At 45.8% G+C, this 15875-nt stretch overlaps 1 protein-coding gene across 1 annotated transcript in view; it reads right to left on the bottom strand.

Moving 5' to 3' along the window:
* LOC147708403 (presenilin-2-like) overlaps positions 1-15875 on the bottom strand; it is a 448344-nt gene that overhangs the window by 330842 nt on the left and 101627 nt on the right. Inside the window, exon 3 of the mRNA XM_086927117.1 lies at positions 15393-15622. Within this exon, the coding sequence (XP_086783243.1) occupies positions 15393-15622 (230 nt within the window). The remainder of the gene's footprint in view (positions 1-15392; positions 15623-15875) is intronic.

The raw sequence follows: 15875 nt of genomic DNA, 5'->3' as shown, positions 1-15875 counted from the left end.
GACGATGGCTGCGATGGGAGCCATGTAAATGTTGAAGAGGGTGGGGCTCAGTGTTGAACCCTGTGGGACTCCGCAGATGATTTTCGTGGGGTCAGAGAGGAAGGGTGGGAGTCTGATCCTTTGGCTTCTTCTGGTGAGGAAGGATCGGATGCAGTCCAGCGCTGTTCCTTGTATGCCTGCGTCGTGTAGTCTGGCGACTAGTGTGCGGTCGGACACCGTGTCAAAAGCCGCTGATAGGTCGAGTAGGATGAGGGCTGTGGAGTGGCCTTGATCCAGGAGGGTGCGGATGTCGTCTGTGTCGGAGAGTAGGGCGGTCTCTGTGCTGTGGTTGCTTCGGAATCTGGATTGTGAATGGTCGAGGACGGCGTTCTCTTCAATGAATCGTGCCAATTTCCTGTTGACTGTTTTCTCTGCAACTTTGGCTGCAAAGGGGAGGAGCGAGATGGGCCAATAGTTCTTGAGGTCAGTGGGGTCAGCTGTGGGCTTCTTGAGCAGGGGTCTGACTTCTGCGCGCTTCCATTCATCTGGGAAGGTGCCTGTTTTGAAGGTGGTGTTGATGGTGGATTGTAGTTTGGGTGCGATGGTGGCCACGGCTCTGTGGTAGATGTGAGGGGGGCAGGGGTCGGTGGGGGCCCCCCCGAGTGGATGCTTTTCATGGTCGAGGTGGTGTGATATTCTTATCAATTCGGGCTATCCTCATCCATACACACTCATTCTAACGTGACCCAATATGTCAAAAAACTGCCTTCCTAGTAATATATAAAATTATCTCCTTTTATTATTGAAAGATGTTAAAACAAAATTGTTTTGTTTTGCACAACAGAAATAAAAATACAATACAATTGCAAAGTTCATATATAACACGTTACTTCATGAATTAAAAGATCGAGCTTTAAATTCTTAGTCCCTTTCACCTATGTGAGGCTACAGTTTGAATACAGTAGGTTGCACTGAGCAGGTCTCCTTCCTGAACCTACATGCCCCCGTTGCGGAGACGAACAAGCTGATTTTTTCCACATGGTGTGGTTGTGCTTCAGGATTTAGGAGTTCTGGACTGTGGTGGCAGGCGACATGACTGAGGTCCTGGGCTGGGAAGTTGCACTCTCACTTTTGGTGATGTTGCCTGGGGCACTGGAGGGTACCAGGGGCTCGAGAGCGGATTGCACATTCTCAGGTACTGTCCTCATGGTGGCCAAGCAAGACGCTGCGACATGCTGGAAGAATCCAAGCCCCCCCCCCCCCACCCCCACTATTTCACGCAATGGTAATAGGGGTGGATTGGTGCGTGCAGCAGGAGCACGGTGTCTATGAAGCTCGGGTTGAACCTGGAAGTATGGTGATATGTTGGGGAAATGATTGGGCAGATTATTTAGGGCCCTTATTGTTGCTGACTGTGTTCAATGCTGCCTTTGCTCATTGTAGGTGTAACATTCCTATGGACTTTACTGTGGTGGATAGCTGCATCGCCTTCTACTGTGACAATTATGTACCTCTGTGAAAAAAAAAATCTATTTAGCAAAAAAAAAAAAAAAACACAAGGTACCTATCAAGAATGTACTCATAAAATTACAAAGGTATACAAAATAAGCAAATACTGCTCCCCGTGAGGGCCTAAGAAGGATTCTCACAATCTTTTATAACCACAGTTTTTCAAGGGAGTAACCAACAGCAAAGTACTTGCCCACTAAGGTAATTTGTAAGATTCCTTATAACAAAATCATGCTCTGCGCTCTTTCATACAGTTTCAGCAATCGATCCTTAAATGGATTGATATTAACAGGCTTTTCACAATAAATAGGTCTGGCCTTTATTGAAACATTCCATAAAAAGAAAATCAGGCCTACAGCCATGATTACTGACTTGTCACCACAATCAACTTAGTGTTGGTGTTTATAAGTTTTCCCACACACAAAAAGTGCAATACAAGCACTCTTTTCAGTGTAAGCACACAACTTCGGCAGAATCAAATCTTTTACCCATGAAAACCAACATGTGGGTGGGGCCTAATCTCTGTGGTACTTCAGAAAGCTCTTTTTTGTAAATCACATAGGAACGGAGCTCACCTAAAAGCTGGCTTTTCGCCTTGGAAATTACATGCCAAGATTAGATGTACCGACGTCAGTGAGTACTGATGTGGACATGTAATTTGGCACAGTCTGATAATATTTCTCAAAATGGTTAATGCACAATCTACTTCTTTCCATTGTCTCATCCCCCGTTCCGAAAATATGACTTCCATGATATCCTCCATCCACTCCGGAGTCCCCACTGTGTCTTCAACCTCGGACACAAAGAAATCGGACGCCCACTAACCAGCATCATCAGCACAGTGCTCAGCACCGCCACTTTACCAGAATCCTGGTAGCACACCAAAGTAAAACCCTGCTAAAAAGCAAACAGTGGACCCTTCGACCACAAAAACTGCGGTCCCATCTCGCACCTCCCCTTTCCGGCCAAGGTACTGGAGAAAGCTGTCACCTACCAACTCACAGACTACCTGGAGTCAAACCACCTGCTCAACCACTCCAAATAGGGCATCTGCCCGAACCAGAGCACAGAAACCGCCCGCATAGCTGCCACAGATGACATCACCATTCCCGATCCTCCCCGACCTGTCAACGGCCTTCGACATTGTCTCCGAGCATCAATTCATCCAAAGTCTCCACCACATCGGCATCCAAGGCAACACCCTCAAGCTGCTACCCTCCTTTCACACCGAACACGCCCAAAGAACCCACCTACCGCCATGCACCTCCGACCCCGAAGGCATCATCTGCAGCGTACCCCAGGGCTCCTCACTCAGACCAAAACTGTTAAACGTCTACATGACTCCACTGGCCCTCATCATCCATAACCAAGGTCTCCGCACAGTCTCCTACGGCAACGACACCCAGCTCATACTCTACCTCACTGAAGACACTGACTCCACCAGATCGAGATTCCAGAACACCATGATTGACTTCACTGACTGAGTGAGAGCCTACTGCCTCCAACTTAACACAGACAAAACAGAAGTTCTCCTCTTTGGAAGACCCTCCTCACCTCACCGTTGGGTGACTCCTGGCGGCCCTCTGCCTTTGGACCCTCACCCACCCCCACGGAATGCAACCTTGTGATCATCATTGAAAGTGAACTCTCCATAAGACGCCAGGTCAACTCAACTGCCTCCACCTTTTCAACACCCTCAGAATGCTCCGGAAAGTCTTCAGATGGATCCCCACTGACACCCAGAGAACCGTCTATGGGAACACCATCTGTGCCGAAACCACCACCCACCTCCTCAATCGTCTCCAAACCAGCCCGAACGCAGCTGTGAGAATCATCCTGGACCTGTCCAAATGGCCCCACATCACTCCACCACCACCTATGTAGCCTGCACTGGCTCCCCATAAAGAAAAGATAACACTTCAAGCTGCTCACAAAGGTCAACAGAGCTCTCCACAACACTGAGCCAGAATACCATAAAAACCACCTGACCTTTCACAGGCCCACCAGACACCTGAGGTCCGCCACCCTAGCCCTCACAACCGTCCCAAGCATCCCTCACATCCGAAACGGAGGTCGCTCATTCTCCCACCTTGCAGCCAAAGCCTGAAGCGACGTCCCCATCCAACTCTGAATATAAACACCCCTCACCGAGTTCAGGAGCGGACTCAAAACCTGGCTGTTGGAATAGACTCACATCATGCTGGCGACTGGATACCCCTCCGGGTGATTAGCACGCTATACGAAACTCTGATTGATTGATGCTTGTACCAGGTGCAACATGAATCTTCCCATCAGATTTAATGAACAAGGAGCAAAATTGCTTTATATTCCTTATCTTGGTTTCAGCAAATAATTAGCATAATTCCGAATTGAGATACAATCACTTTGCATTATTAAAGCTATTTTTGTAGTTAATGCAATACTGTGCCATGTGGCTTTTTATTTACTGCTCTAAGATAGCTAAGCAGAAGTCTGCGTTTCAATCTACAAACATCATTGAACTTTTAGGAATTCAAGTTGAGAATAATGCCATGGGACCTACGCGGATCAAGGCACTTTATTTCAAACTTATGGATAGCAAAACTAACCAAAGACTACCAATTTGAGACAGCATCCTCATTGGTAGTATGTGTTGAAGGGTCATTATTCTCACTGCAACTTCTCATTTTCTCCAGATTACTTGTTGAATATACTACTATCCCTTTTTAAAAGAACTCTAAATTTCCTAACCTTACAGTCACTCTTACAGCCTTAATTTAAGTGTGAAGATAAATTGCTTGTAGGAAGTGGTCACTACAAAATGAATGTTGGAATAATCCAGAACTTGTTTACCCAATAATAAAAAGAAATAAGTATTAAGAATGATCTAAAATGGAGTTTTGGTCCACAGCACACAAATCAGTTATGCTCCGCTTTCTGGTCCTTTATTAATATATTGTTTAAAGTTCTAAAATCCATATCACTTTTGCTTACCTAGTACTGTCCAAGAATGGAGTGCTCCAAGGTACATCACAAGCATAAAGTTCATCTTGATGACGACAGCGCAAACAAGTTGTGTTAGACCCGGCATCCTTGGCATGGGTTCCCCTGTATCTTTGCCTTTGTCTCCTGTGATTTTGCTGTGTGTTGGACTTCGATTTGCTGGTCTAAGTGCTTTGGGCACTTTGCCACTGCTGTTCAGTGCCAAAGTGCAAGTGTTTCCTTTGTACATTGTTGTTATAGATTAGTGTTCCCATGATTGGCTTATTTGATTTACTAGTAAGTCCCTAGTACAGTGCACTGTGTGTGCCCAGGCCCTGTACATCAAATGCTGCTAGTGGGCCTGCAGCACTGGTTGTGTCACCCACATAGCAGCCTGTAAATGTAAATGTAACTCAGATCTGCCACTGCAGTATCTGTGTGCAGTCTAGTACTGTCATGTCGACTTGGCATGTGCACCCACTTGCCAGGCCCCAACCTTCTCTTTTCTTGCATATGAGTCACCCCTAAGGTAGGCCCAAGGTACCCCTGTGGGCAGGGTGCAGTGTCTGTGAAAGGCAGGACATGCCCTGGGGTGTGTGTAGTATGCCCGGATATTAAAATACTGCCAATTTAATTTTTCACTATTGTGAGGCAGTCTGTTCCCATAGGATAGAATGGGAGTTTGTTTACAGCATCTTATAAACATACCTGCCCATGGGAACCAGATAGGAAAATAAAGTTTATTATGCCTGAACTCAGAATGTTAAAATGCCTCTTTTAGTGAGGGTGATTTTTACATTCTGTGTTTGAAAATACCACTTTTAGAAAGTAGTTTTTTCTTGCTTAGCCATCCAGTGTGCCTCGGCTAGGATGTGTATTGACTGTCTGGCTTTGGAGTGGCAGGGGCTGGGGAGGTGCAGTGGCTCCAGAGTCTGGATGAAACAGGGTTGGGCTGAATAGACCCCGGCTGCATTTGGAGTAGGGGGAGATTTCCTTTCACCTGAATAGGTCTGGTCTGCCTTCCACAATGAGATCTCCACCTCCTGCCAGGAAGCTGCACCAGCTAGGACAGAACTGGTTTTGACTGGGCACAGGACTACTCTTTCAGCAGAGAACAAAGGATTTTGCTGTATAAGTATTGGGGCCCAGACCCCCGAAGTTTAGATCAGTTTTGGGGCTTCAAGAGGAACCACTGCCAAGGAGAAGAGGTGGAGAAACTGGAGGAGGAGTACTGCCCCTTTGTTGTGTTCTTTCTGGGGTTGGCTTGCAGTGGCCATTTCTGCCTAGGAGAGGAACTGTGTGTGCATCCTACTTGAGAAAATATCTCCAAGGGCTTGGAGTGGAGCTTGCCCCCTGTTCAAGACGTCTCAGGAACAGCAAAGACCTCACCATCCTTCTGGGCATTGTCTCTGCTGGTTCCAAGCGCCGCAGAAGAAAAGAGCAGATGACTTCGTCACCAAGTTCTTCGCAGACTCAGTGTCCTGAAGGCACCGTAGAGAGCAGTGCCTCATTGCGCAACGCAACCCTGGTCTCACTGACTCCATCAACGAGCCACGTCCTTTGGACACCGCCCTCCGCACCGCTTTGTTACATGCTGCACAGACTCTGTCGCTACCCGACTCGAACATCAACCGGTCTAGTCGCCGCACCGTGACCTGCCAGCACAGCATCAATCACTGTCTCACCCTGCAATGCAAGCCTTCGTCTCACTGACTCCGTCAACGAGCCGCTGCCTGCACAGAGCTGTGGGAACACCGCATGCTGCAACGCTCCCATCTCACATCGCAACCGCGACGGCTGCACCAACCGACTCATCGGCGTGTTGGGCGCAACAAGAAAGGTACTGTCTCAGAGTTTGTCTACGCTTTAGCTGACCCGTATTGATACAGTTGACTGGAATTGTTAGACTCTGTCGCGTTCAGTATCACGGTAGCCCCAGAAGGAGCTACAGAGTCGGAGGAACTGTGTTTCAATGTTATTCCTGCAATTTAAATGTTATTTTGCACAGTAACTATTTTTAAGAGTATTGTATGTTGATTTTTTGTCATTTCTGGTCTTGTTGGTTTAGATAAAGTTTTGCCTATTTTTCTAAACTGGTGTGGTGTCCATTTGTAGTGGTTTCACTATGTTACTGCATGCATGCACAAATGCTATACTCACTGCCTCGGAGATAAGCCTGTCTGCTCGTGCCAAGCTACCAAGAGGGTGAGCACAGGTTATTTTAGAAGTGTATCCCCCTTAGCCTGGCTAGGAAGAAGGATCCCTACTTGAACAGAGGTACCTACGTCTGCCAACTAGAGACCCCCATTTCTATCAAGTTGCAATTGAAATGTCAAGTTAGAAGAATCTGATTATTAACATACTAATGCAATATTAATTGGATGTTTTGAATCACATTTTTAACTGGATTATCCAGATTGTACTTACATTTGCAGAAGATGAAAATGACTTTTTTTGACGGAGTATTATTTGGTGCGAACTGCAAGGCTAAGATAGTGTCAGGTTATTCTCCAACATGTTTAGCAGTCAGACTAGTAGTTATTTTAAACTAAGTCAACAAATCACCCTTAGCTCTCCTGTGAGTCGTATTCTTTGGTAAGAATTTGAAGATATAGCCTCCAATAATAGTATCTCTTGTGCATGCCACAATTCTTGAAGGGAGATCATGTCATATTACATTAAGCAGTACATCACTGCTGCTCTCCTACCCTTTTTCTAACCTCTTTAAGACAATGCTCCAGGAGGCTACTGAAAAGGAATAAGAATATTTGTTGTGACCGCTTCATAACTGTACATCAGTTTCTCTATAGAATGGTCTTTGCATAGCCATGCCCCTATTTCAAAACCCACCAATCAAGGAAAATTGATCTTTAGAAGGTTCCTCTGGCAACACACGTTCTAGTTGAACAAATGCCATGTAATCATTACTATTAAACCAAACCCTTACGTAAGTTTTCAGTCTAAAGGTTTCTCCTACATTGAGTAGAACCCTTTCCTTATAGACCTCAGACAGGCTATTCCGCTTTCCAAATGACCTTTCTTCCACAAAAGTGGCAGCAGGACATAACAAAATATTGAGGGGAGAAGGCCTGACACTTAACATTGATCCCCTTTTAAGAAATGTCTTGGTTCCTTCACAATTCTCAGCCAGTAATTCCTACATATGGATGGCCTCCCCAGTCCATGAGTGAGAGATCTGTCACCACAGACAGCTCTGGATGAGGAAAGGAGAAAGGTCTGCCACTGACCTGATCACAGTTCTTCAGCCACTACTGGCAGTCTTTTGCAGTTCCCTCTGAGATCTGGACCAGGTCTGAGAGATTCTGCTGATGCTGCACCCACTGGGACTTCAGTCCCACTGCAGAGACCGCATATGTCAACAAGCATGCGTCACCAGCAAGATGCAGGCCATGGGAGTCAACAGCTTCAGAGTCAGTCCCAACGAAATCCAGGGTAGAGCCTCAACTATTGGAATCACAGTTCGAATATCCTGGCTTGGTGTCCCGAAGAATAGGCCAGAAATTGCATGGTGTCCAGAACAGTTCCGATGAAGGAGGGCATTTGCGAGGGAGTCGGGTGTGACTTTGGGTCATTGATATTGAACCCCAACAAATGTAAGAGGTCTGCCGTAGTCTGGAGGTGGGAGACGACGGCCTGGGGAGAGCCTGTCTTAAACAGCCAATTGTCAAGGTATGGTAAGACTGGAACCCATGACTTCCGCAGGTGTGCTGCGACCACAGTCATTCCCTTTGGAACACCCAGGTGGTGCTGGCAAGGCCAAAAGGGGAAACAGCAACCTGATCATGCTTGTGGCCTACTGTGATCAGCTGTTAACACTGGAGGCAGGCAGGGCAGAGATATCAAAGTAGGTGTCCTGAAAGTCCAGCGTTACAGTCTAGTCCCAAAGCATCTTAAATGTCCTCTTTTTCAGGATGAAATTGAGACTTTGAAGCCCTAGAAGGGGGAGGATGCCTCTGTCCTTTCTGGGCACCAGAAAGTAGCGAGAATATTAACCATGCCCTCTCAGTAGCTCCTTTAGCTCCTTTGGGCCCAGGTGCATGTTCTATGGAGGAAACAAGTGGGGCCTTGATTTGTGTCGTCACTCCTATGCATCGTCTGAAGACTTGGACAGGCGTGGAGAAGTTGAAAAGCACTTCGACATTCTTGACAAAGCCTCTACTTAGAACACGAACGTCGAGTGCAGCTACGGTCCGAGGATTTGAAGACCATATCTAGACTGTAGTGGGCTCATACGATGTCAGGCAGCGAGGGGCTTCAAAGAGCACTCACACAACGCCTTTGGGTGCACAGCACCGCAGCCCTTGTAGGTCTTGGAGCTGTGGTCCTGCTCCAAGCACCATAGACAAACCAGGTGTGGGTCTGTCAAAAACATTTGGCTGTGACAGGCACCACATGGTTTAAAACTCAATGGCTTTTTTTAGGGGACATCCCTATTAGACCAGGAGAAAAAGTTAAAAAAAAAGTTTTGACAAAACTTCGAAAATAACTAGAGGTAGCTCTCTTGTGTTCTGTGCTCACTGGAGCTGAAAGAAAAGGAATGATGTCAGCACACTAGGGTGACCCTTAAACAGGCGTCACTTTCGGCGCAGATGCTGCAAATTTAAAGCCGAACAAAGCCACCTATCGGCGTGTAGAGGTACTGCTTGAAAAATTTCCGGATCTGGTCTAATTCCTGGGGATTATTCTAAGGTAAGGAATGTGCGATTAGAAGTCTCTATCAGGTTGGGCCAGTAGCAGGTTGATTTTCTTTGTTAGTGCAAAGTGCTAGAATATGAGCTATTTGGACTTCTACGATGTTCTGGCAGAGGATTTTCTAGCAGCCTCAGAACCTCCAAGTTCTTGGAAAAACAAATATATAGAAACATTAATTCCCTAGGAACTAAGCACTCAATCTGAGCACTGGTATGAAGGGGTGTGATACTTTTCACCAGCCCATAGACAGGGCTTTCTGCTGGGGAGACATATGTGGCTTTTATATCTCATCCATGTACTTCCCAATCAACATGCCGCTTATTAGTCTCTGGGTTCTCCCTAATCTTCTGGAGAATCTTTGGGAGAGGAGTAACTGGAGGGAAGTAGTGCAGGAATGACCCTGCCTAACTAGATCAGATTGCCCCTTTTTCCAAAATCTAAGCAATTAACTGATCACACCTGGCAAAGGCATGAAATGTAGATGGCTCCAGGCCTAAAGAAATAGGTAAAGACTTCCTGGTGAATCTCTGCCTTGTGATAAGTGGAAATAACTTTGCAGGCAGTCTGCTCTCATGTTGCACGACTCACCATACCCAAGTTACTGCTAACTCGCAGAGCTGCAGAGAACGAGGATCTCCTTTCTTCCCCTCACTAAAAAGGGTTATTGTATTGTTGGGGTAATTTATCACTTGTCTGGATCACACCAAAGTCTTGCACACTTTTGACGTTAGCAAGCCTACCTTCGAATCCAATTTGTGTGCAGACATTAATCTGACATACCCTACAAGGCCCTGATGGTGAGGTCTCAAGGCGCTGGAGTTGCTTAGCTGTTTAACGGAGCAGTGAAAAACGAGGCAAAAGCAGGACAAAACACTCAGGGAACCGGAGGAGAAGGAGGAAAGAGCAGTCAAAACTAGGCTAAAGCAGAAGAAAATACTCACATAAAAACTGGAAGAAAAGAAGGAGACATCAGTGAAAAATGAGGAAAAGCTGGAGAAAGAATTCAGAAAAATGAGGGCGAGGAAGCAGAAAGCAGTAAAAAATGAGACAAGTGCAGGACAAAGCACTAGAAAAATGGGGGAGAGTAAGGAGAAAGCAGTAAAAAAAATTGGCGAAAGCAATCATAAAAAGAGGAAGAGAAAGGAGAAAGCAGTGAAAAATGAGGCAAACCTAGGATAAAGCACTCAGAGAAAGGGGAGAAGGAAGTAGAAAGCAGTAAAAACGAGGGAAGAGTAAGAGAAATCACTCAGAAAAATGGGGAGGAAGCCAGGCAGTGCAGCAGCATGGGAGAGCTAGGCTACACATGCCATCATCCTACGCTGGGGGATGAACGGCTCTTCCCATGCTCAAGTACAGAACTGCAAATGCAAACTGAATGTTTTTGGACAGTTCAATAGAAGATTTCGAGGATCCACGATTATGTTATGTTATGTTATTTTAATTTATACAGCGCGCAGCTACTCGGAAGTGTCCCGTCACTTGCAGAAAAAAAGGCAGAAGATGCACGATTACCAATTAAAACAGTAGGGTTTTTAGAGCTTTCCTAAACAGAAGAGGATCCTGAGTGGCTCTCAAAGCCAAGGGCAGAGCATTCCAGGCCAGACAGGCTTTACGAACAAAGGAGTTCCCCCCTAGTCGCTGGCGCTGAAACTTCGGAGTCTGCATCAGCAGCTGAGAAGACGAACGCAGCTGTCTCACTGGTGTATAAAACGTGAGTCTCTTCTGCAAATAACTCGGGCCGAGACCGTAAAGGGCCCGCTGCACAATTGAGAGCATTTTAAATTTCAGGCGAGTTCCGACAGGGAGCCAATATAATGACAGTAGGAGAGCACGGGCACTCTGCCTGGAAGACAGCCCCCCCCAGAAGTCTAGCAGCCGAGTTTTGGACCACTTGTAGTTTCCTCACAAGGAAACCTGGGCTGTCGACTAGGAGGGCGTTGGCATAATCCAAACGAGAAAGAATCAGTGCCCGAACAACCGTCTCTCTGGCCGAACTCGACAAGAAGGGCAGAAACTTTCTCAAACTTTTCAACACACCAAAGCAGGTGCCAGCCAGTTTTTTTTACAATGCGTCACAAAATTCAGATTCTCATCGAACCAGACGCTAAGATTTTTGGCGGCTCCCTTATTCTCAGGTGGGCAAGGAAACCCAGGAGGCCAGAATCTCCCTCTGAAATCCGAAGCAAAAGAGCCGAACAGAAGTACGTCAGACTTTCCCTCATTACATTTAAGCTGCGCATTGGCCAGCCAATGAAAGACCGAAGACAGGCACTGATGGGGTCTCTTAACCGAGTCCTCCTCCTTGCTCCAGGTAAACAACAGCTGGGTATCGTCAGCATAGGCCATCACCTTAGCCCCCAGTGACTCCGCCAAACAGATCAGCAGAGTCACGTAGATGTTAAATAACAGCGGACTAAGCGATGACCCCTGCGGAACCCCAGTTGAAACCCTCATGGGCACAGAGGCACACGGCGGGAGCCAGACCTGCTGCGACCTTTCCTCCAAAAAAGAGTTGATCCATTGCAAAGCCGACGCAGAGATTCCTATTTCAGATAAGCGATCGAGGAGCATGGCATGAGGCACCAGACTCACAAGAGTCAGGGCATGGATTAGCTCACTTGATATTATCGTCTGAAAAAATCATCCTTCTATGGATAGCATTGGACACACTGCTGCCCTAAAAAAGACTGCCACCAAGGCCATCTGAGTGGAGGCACTGAAAGAGAATGACAGGGTCCTCCATTGGTTGCGCCGATGTAATAAGGGTATCAAAAAGGGGTGGATATGTGGAGCTAGCACCCTGAATTTCCATAGAGCACAGGAACTTTTGAATGCTGCCAGCAGCTGAACCAAAGTTAGCCTCTTGAACATTTATGGGGAAAGCAGTGGTTTAGATTACAGAAGCATAAGATAGGTGGGTACATCCTTACTTCTTTCTTTGAAGAAAATAGAGGGAATAACATGCCTGTTTTTTTCTCTGGCCGAACAGGCTGAATTGTTCCTAAAAGTCAGAGCCTCTCTGCTCTAGTCAGTACCCCAAGAACCTTTTTCCAGGTAGTGGAGATCGTCTCTTTAGAAATTGTTAATTTACTTGTAGAGCACAGATGTTTCTCACTGCTGAGATGGCCCAGGCATGAGTAGATATTGATATCTTTATAAAGTAGTGGCGATGGAGCGAAAGCCTCCTAGCAACTCGCTGTCCTCTCTGTGTGTATTGGGTTTACTGTGATGGTACTGAGAAGAAGCAATGATGCCCCAGGAAGTAATTAGGAATTCTTAGCATCCGAGGAGACTGGAGGTAAAACACAATTCTGAAACATTCCCTCTGTTCAACTGTTAATTTACGGAGGAAGAGGGGCATGAGACAAATTTTGGAGTAAAATGGCACTGCATCCTTAAAAGATTGAAGGTGCTTCCCAGCTGAAATTACGAGTTGGTCCCAATAGTACCACTTGTATGGTACTCAATAATTTTGCTATGTTTGCTGTTGGACCACACCCATTGATGGATCAAACAAAATCTTCCCACTGAAGAGAGGTCAATTATTTTATTCTCTCCCTCAGGCTTCAAACTTGTCTCAAGTATATAAAACACAATATCCAGGGCATGGACAGAACAATGCTGATGGTCCTGGTGCCAGTATTAATGAGGTCTTCGAGCATCAGCATTGTGTGCTCTACTGCAACCGTGCCCAAGTTTTGCAGGAACTTATACACCTAAATTTGTATTCCACAACTGGCTATATTGTGATCGACATTGGTACACCTCATGGAGCGATAACCAGATATTTGCATATTCTTGTCAAATGCATCTAGACACTTGACATCTTGAACCATGTGGAGGACTTCAAGGAAGCTACCATCATCATCACCACAATGTGAATGGTATCTGGAGATAAAGACTGCATATACTGGAGGCACCTAGTACTTGTTGTCCAGGAACTTACAATTGTAAATTCTGAAAAAGGCTTCCTTCAGATCTCTTCAGACTGCTTGAGAACTTGTAACTCAATTAACAGGGCAGCATTGGGGGCAACAGTTGTTGCTACCGTACATGCCCTAGTTCGCTGTCGGGCTCTGGAGACTCAATAGAAAATACTTCCAAAGACTCAGCTCTGACAGCATTTTAGCATCTAGTCAAATGCGTGCCATGATGATCACCGATAATGGTCTACAGGTCAGGGTCCGGCTACCTGAAGGTAGGGCTCTTGATAAGAGAAAACCTTTGGGATGGATTAACAGGGGATTGACATATCACTTACAGTAATTTGGATAGGGACTAGCAACTGATGAGTGACCCGCATTTGGGATGGGATCTGGTACCTTTGACTGGTGCTTGGGTCTCAGAGGTTGCACCGGAAAAGGAAGGAGATGTACTGAGGATTGCAGGAGTAGCATGGGAGTGGAATGGAGCTGCACAGCACTCAAGGCTCAGGGATCCTGTAAAGTTCCTAGACTTTTGTTTTACACTCAAAACCAGGTAGAAGTTCAACTGACGAAGAGGTCTGCATGAAAACTCTGATCCAAGGGGAAAAGGTAGAGGATTGGAACCCCGGCTTGCCCCCACCCAGTTCAAAAGATCATATTCATTTAATCTATTTGCCACCCAGTCCAATAACCCTAAGGAGGAACACACAGCGGAGAGTCAAAAACTGGACACAGTCTTGAGATCACAGATGCCCATTACATGAAGACACTGCCAGCAGTCCTTCAACTGCTCCGGAGAACCAGCATAAGCCACTGCCCTCAAATAATTCTAATAGTATGCAAGGTGGTTAGGTTACATACGGCAAGTCTCTGATGTTGGGCTGATCTGCAAACAAGAGCTGCAGTTGGGGGCCTTGAGGAACTAGCTTTGTGAGATCTGTACCACCAGGGCCCTCAATTTTCTTATATACACCATGTGTTTCAAGGGGAACTGCTGGTGTCATGGAAGAATTGGGAGGGACACCTGGACTTTTTCAGCTTTAAGTCTCCTAGTCGCTGGCACTCTTCTTCTAAAGTATTGCTTGTATAGCACTGGTGCTGGGCTAATCACTACGGCTCAGAAAATGGGCCTACCAGCCTGGTCACTCTGGAACACAAGCAATCCATAGAACAAGCTGGGGTTGACTGTCCCATCATAAGCCTCAAGTCACAGGAGTAAATCAAACTAACTGCACCCAGGGAGAGAGACATTCAGATTCTTGATGCAACAGGCCTGCAGCATCACTCCAAGAAGTGACCAGTTGAGCTCTTCAGTGCAACAATGTTGTGGAACATCAGTATCTAAATGTGGAAATCAGCTGGGTTAACTATGCAGCTGTCTCCAAAGTGGAATAGGGACCGGCTGCCAATTCCTGAACTCCGATGACAAATTATCTTCTACAGTAGAAAAGTGGACTTGGTACTTTTACCATCCCCATTGTTATTCGCCTCACTCGTTGTGGGATGGGCAGGGTGACCTTCATGTGGAAAAGGAAGTTTTCCTAGAGTTAAAGCCTCAGTACCTCACTGGTGAAAGGTATGTTTCTCCATATCTAGTGGACAAGTCCATGTAAATTACTTTCACTATTGCTGAAGGATTCGTCCTGATGGTAGCACAAAGAAAGTAGGCATGCACTGGAGAACGCTGCTGCAAATGGCTAGTGACACAACAAGCTAGGTATAATGTTGCAACAAACAGAATAAGGATAGAAGGATACATAACCAGCAAAAAAAGCCAAAAGTATCAAGGGGAATTAGGAATTCTACAAGTGTAAGGAAAACAGGTTAAGGTCCACATCTTCTGGCAGAAAAAAAGGGAATTGGTGAAGGTAAACAAGCTTGTGGGTGTGCTGTAAATAAGCATCATGCAGAAATAGAAGAACAATTGCATTGGGTAATCAATTTGAAAGCTATAAATAACCAAGGGTTAAGCGAGGAGTGGGAAGAAAAGGACATCCTCTTTTAAGCACTGAAAACGGTGCTTTTAAACTGCTCTTTATGCTACTGGCTTCCACCAACTAGTTTTCAACCACAAAAAGAAACATTTTTGAATGAGAGAGGATTGGGAATTCACAGTAAATCAATACACATCATCCAAAATCTAGTCCGACTTTCCAGAGGACTCGAGAAGTTTAAGCTGCTTACAAAAGGCAACATTATTCCACAACTATACATATATTTACTTTTTGCCCAACGGCACACGTCCAATACCACTGTTACATTACTACTTCGTAGTTATATAAAACACATGATGAGAATACTTACAATTGTCCACCTTTCTCTGTGTAGAAACTGACAGACTTTATGGTAGCGACTACAACGACCATACACAGGGTGACCGGCACAAACAACATAATGACATGTTTTGCCCCATATTTAAGGATTAACTCTTCCTCCTCATTCTCTGATACAAGATCTCTTGGTATGGTTCTTGGGGCTGATAATTCACTGTTCGCTGCATCGCTACCTTCATCACTCCATCCAATATCGTGCTTCTGTCGGACAAAAAAATGTGGAAAATAAGTCCTTAGCTATTCAGAACTGAGCACAAAAATCAAACAAGTGTTATCTTAAAGAAGACCTAATTTGAGTGGAGAGGGCATGAATAACCATTACATTCAGCGCACAGCCTTGATTTATCGGCGTATGCGATCTCACGATTCATGAAGCAGTGTTGCTACTATATTCACCGAAATGAACATTTTCTTATGTTGGTCTTGTGAAAGAGAGGGTATCTCATATCCTCAC

This window comes from Lissotriton vulgaris, chromosome 6, assembly GCF_964263255.1.
Source record: "Lissotriton vulgaris chromosome 6, aLisVul1.2, whole genome shotgun sequence".
NCBI lineage: Eukaryota > Metazoa > Chordata > Amphibia > Caudata > Salamandridae > Lissotriton > Lissotriton vulgaris.
Note: the sequence above shows the minus strand (reverse complement) of the source record. Positions and strands in the feature narration are given on the sequence as shown.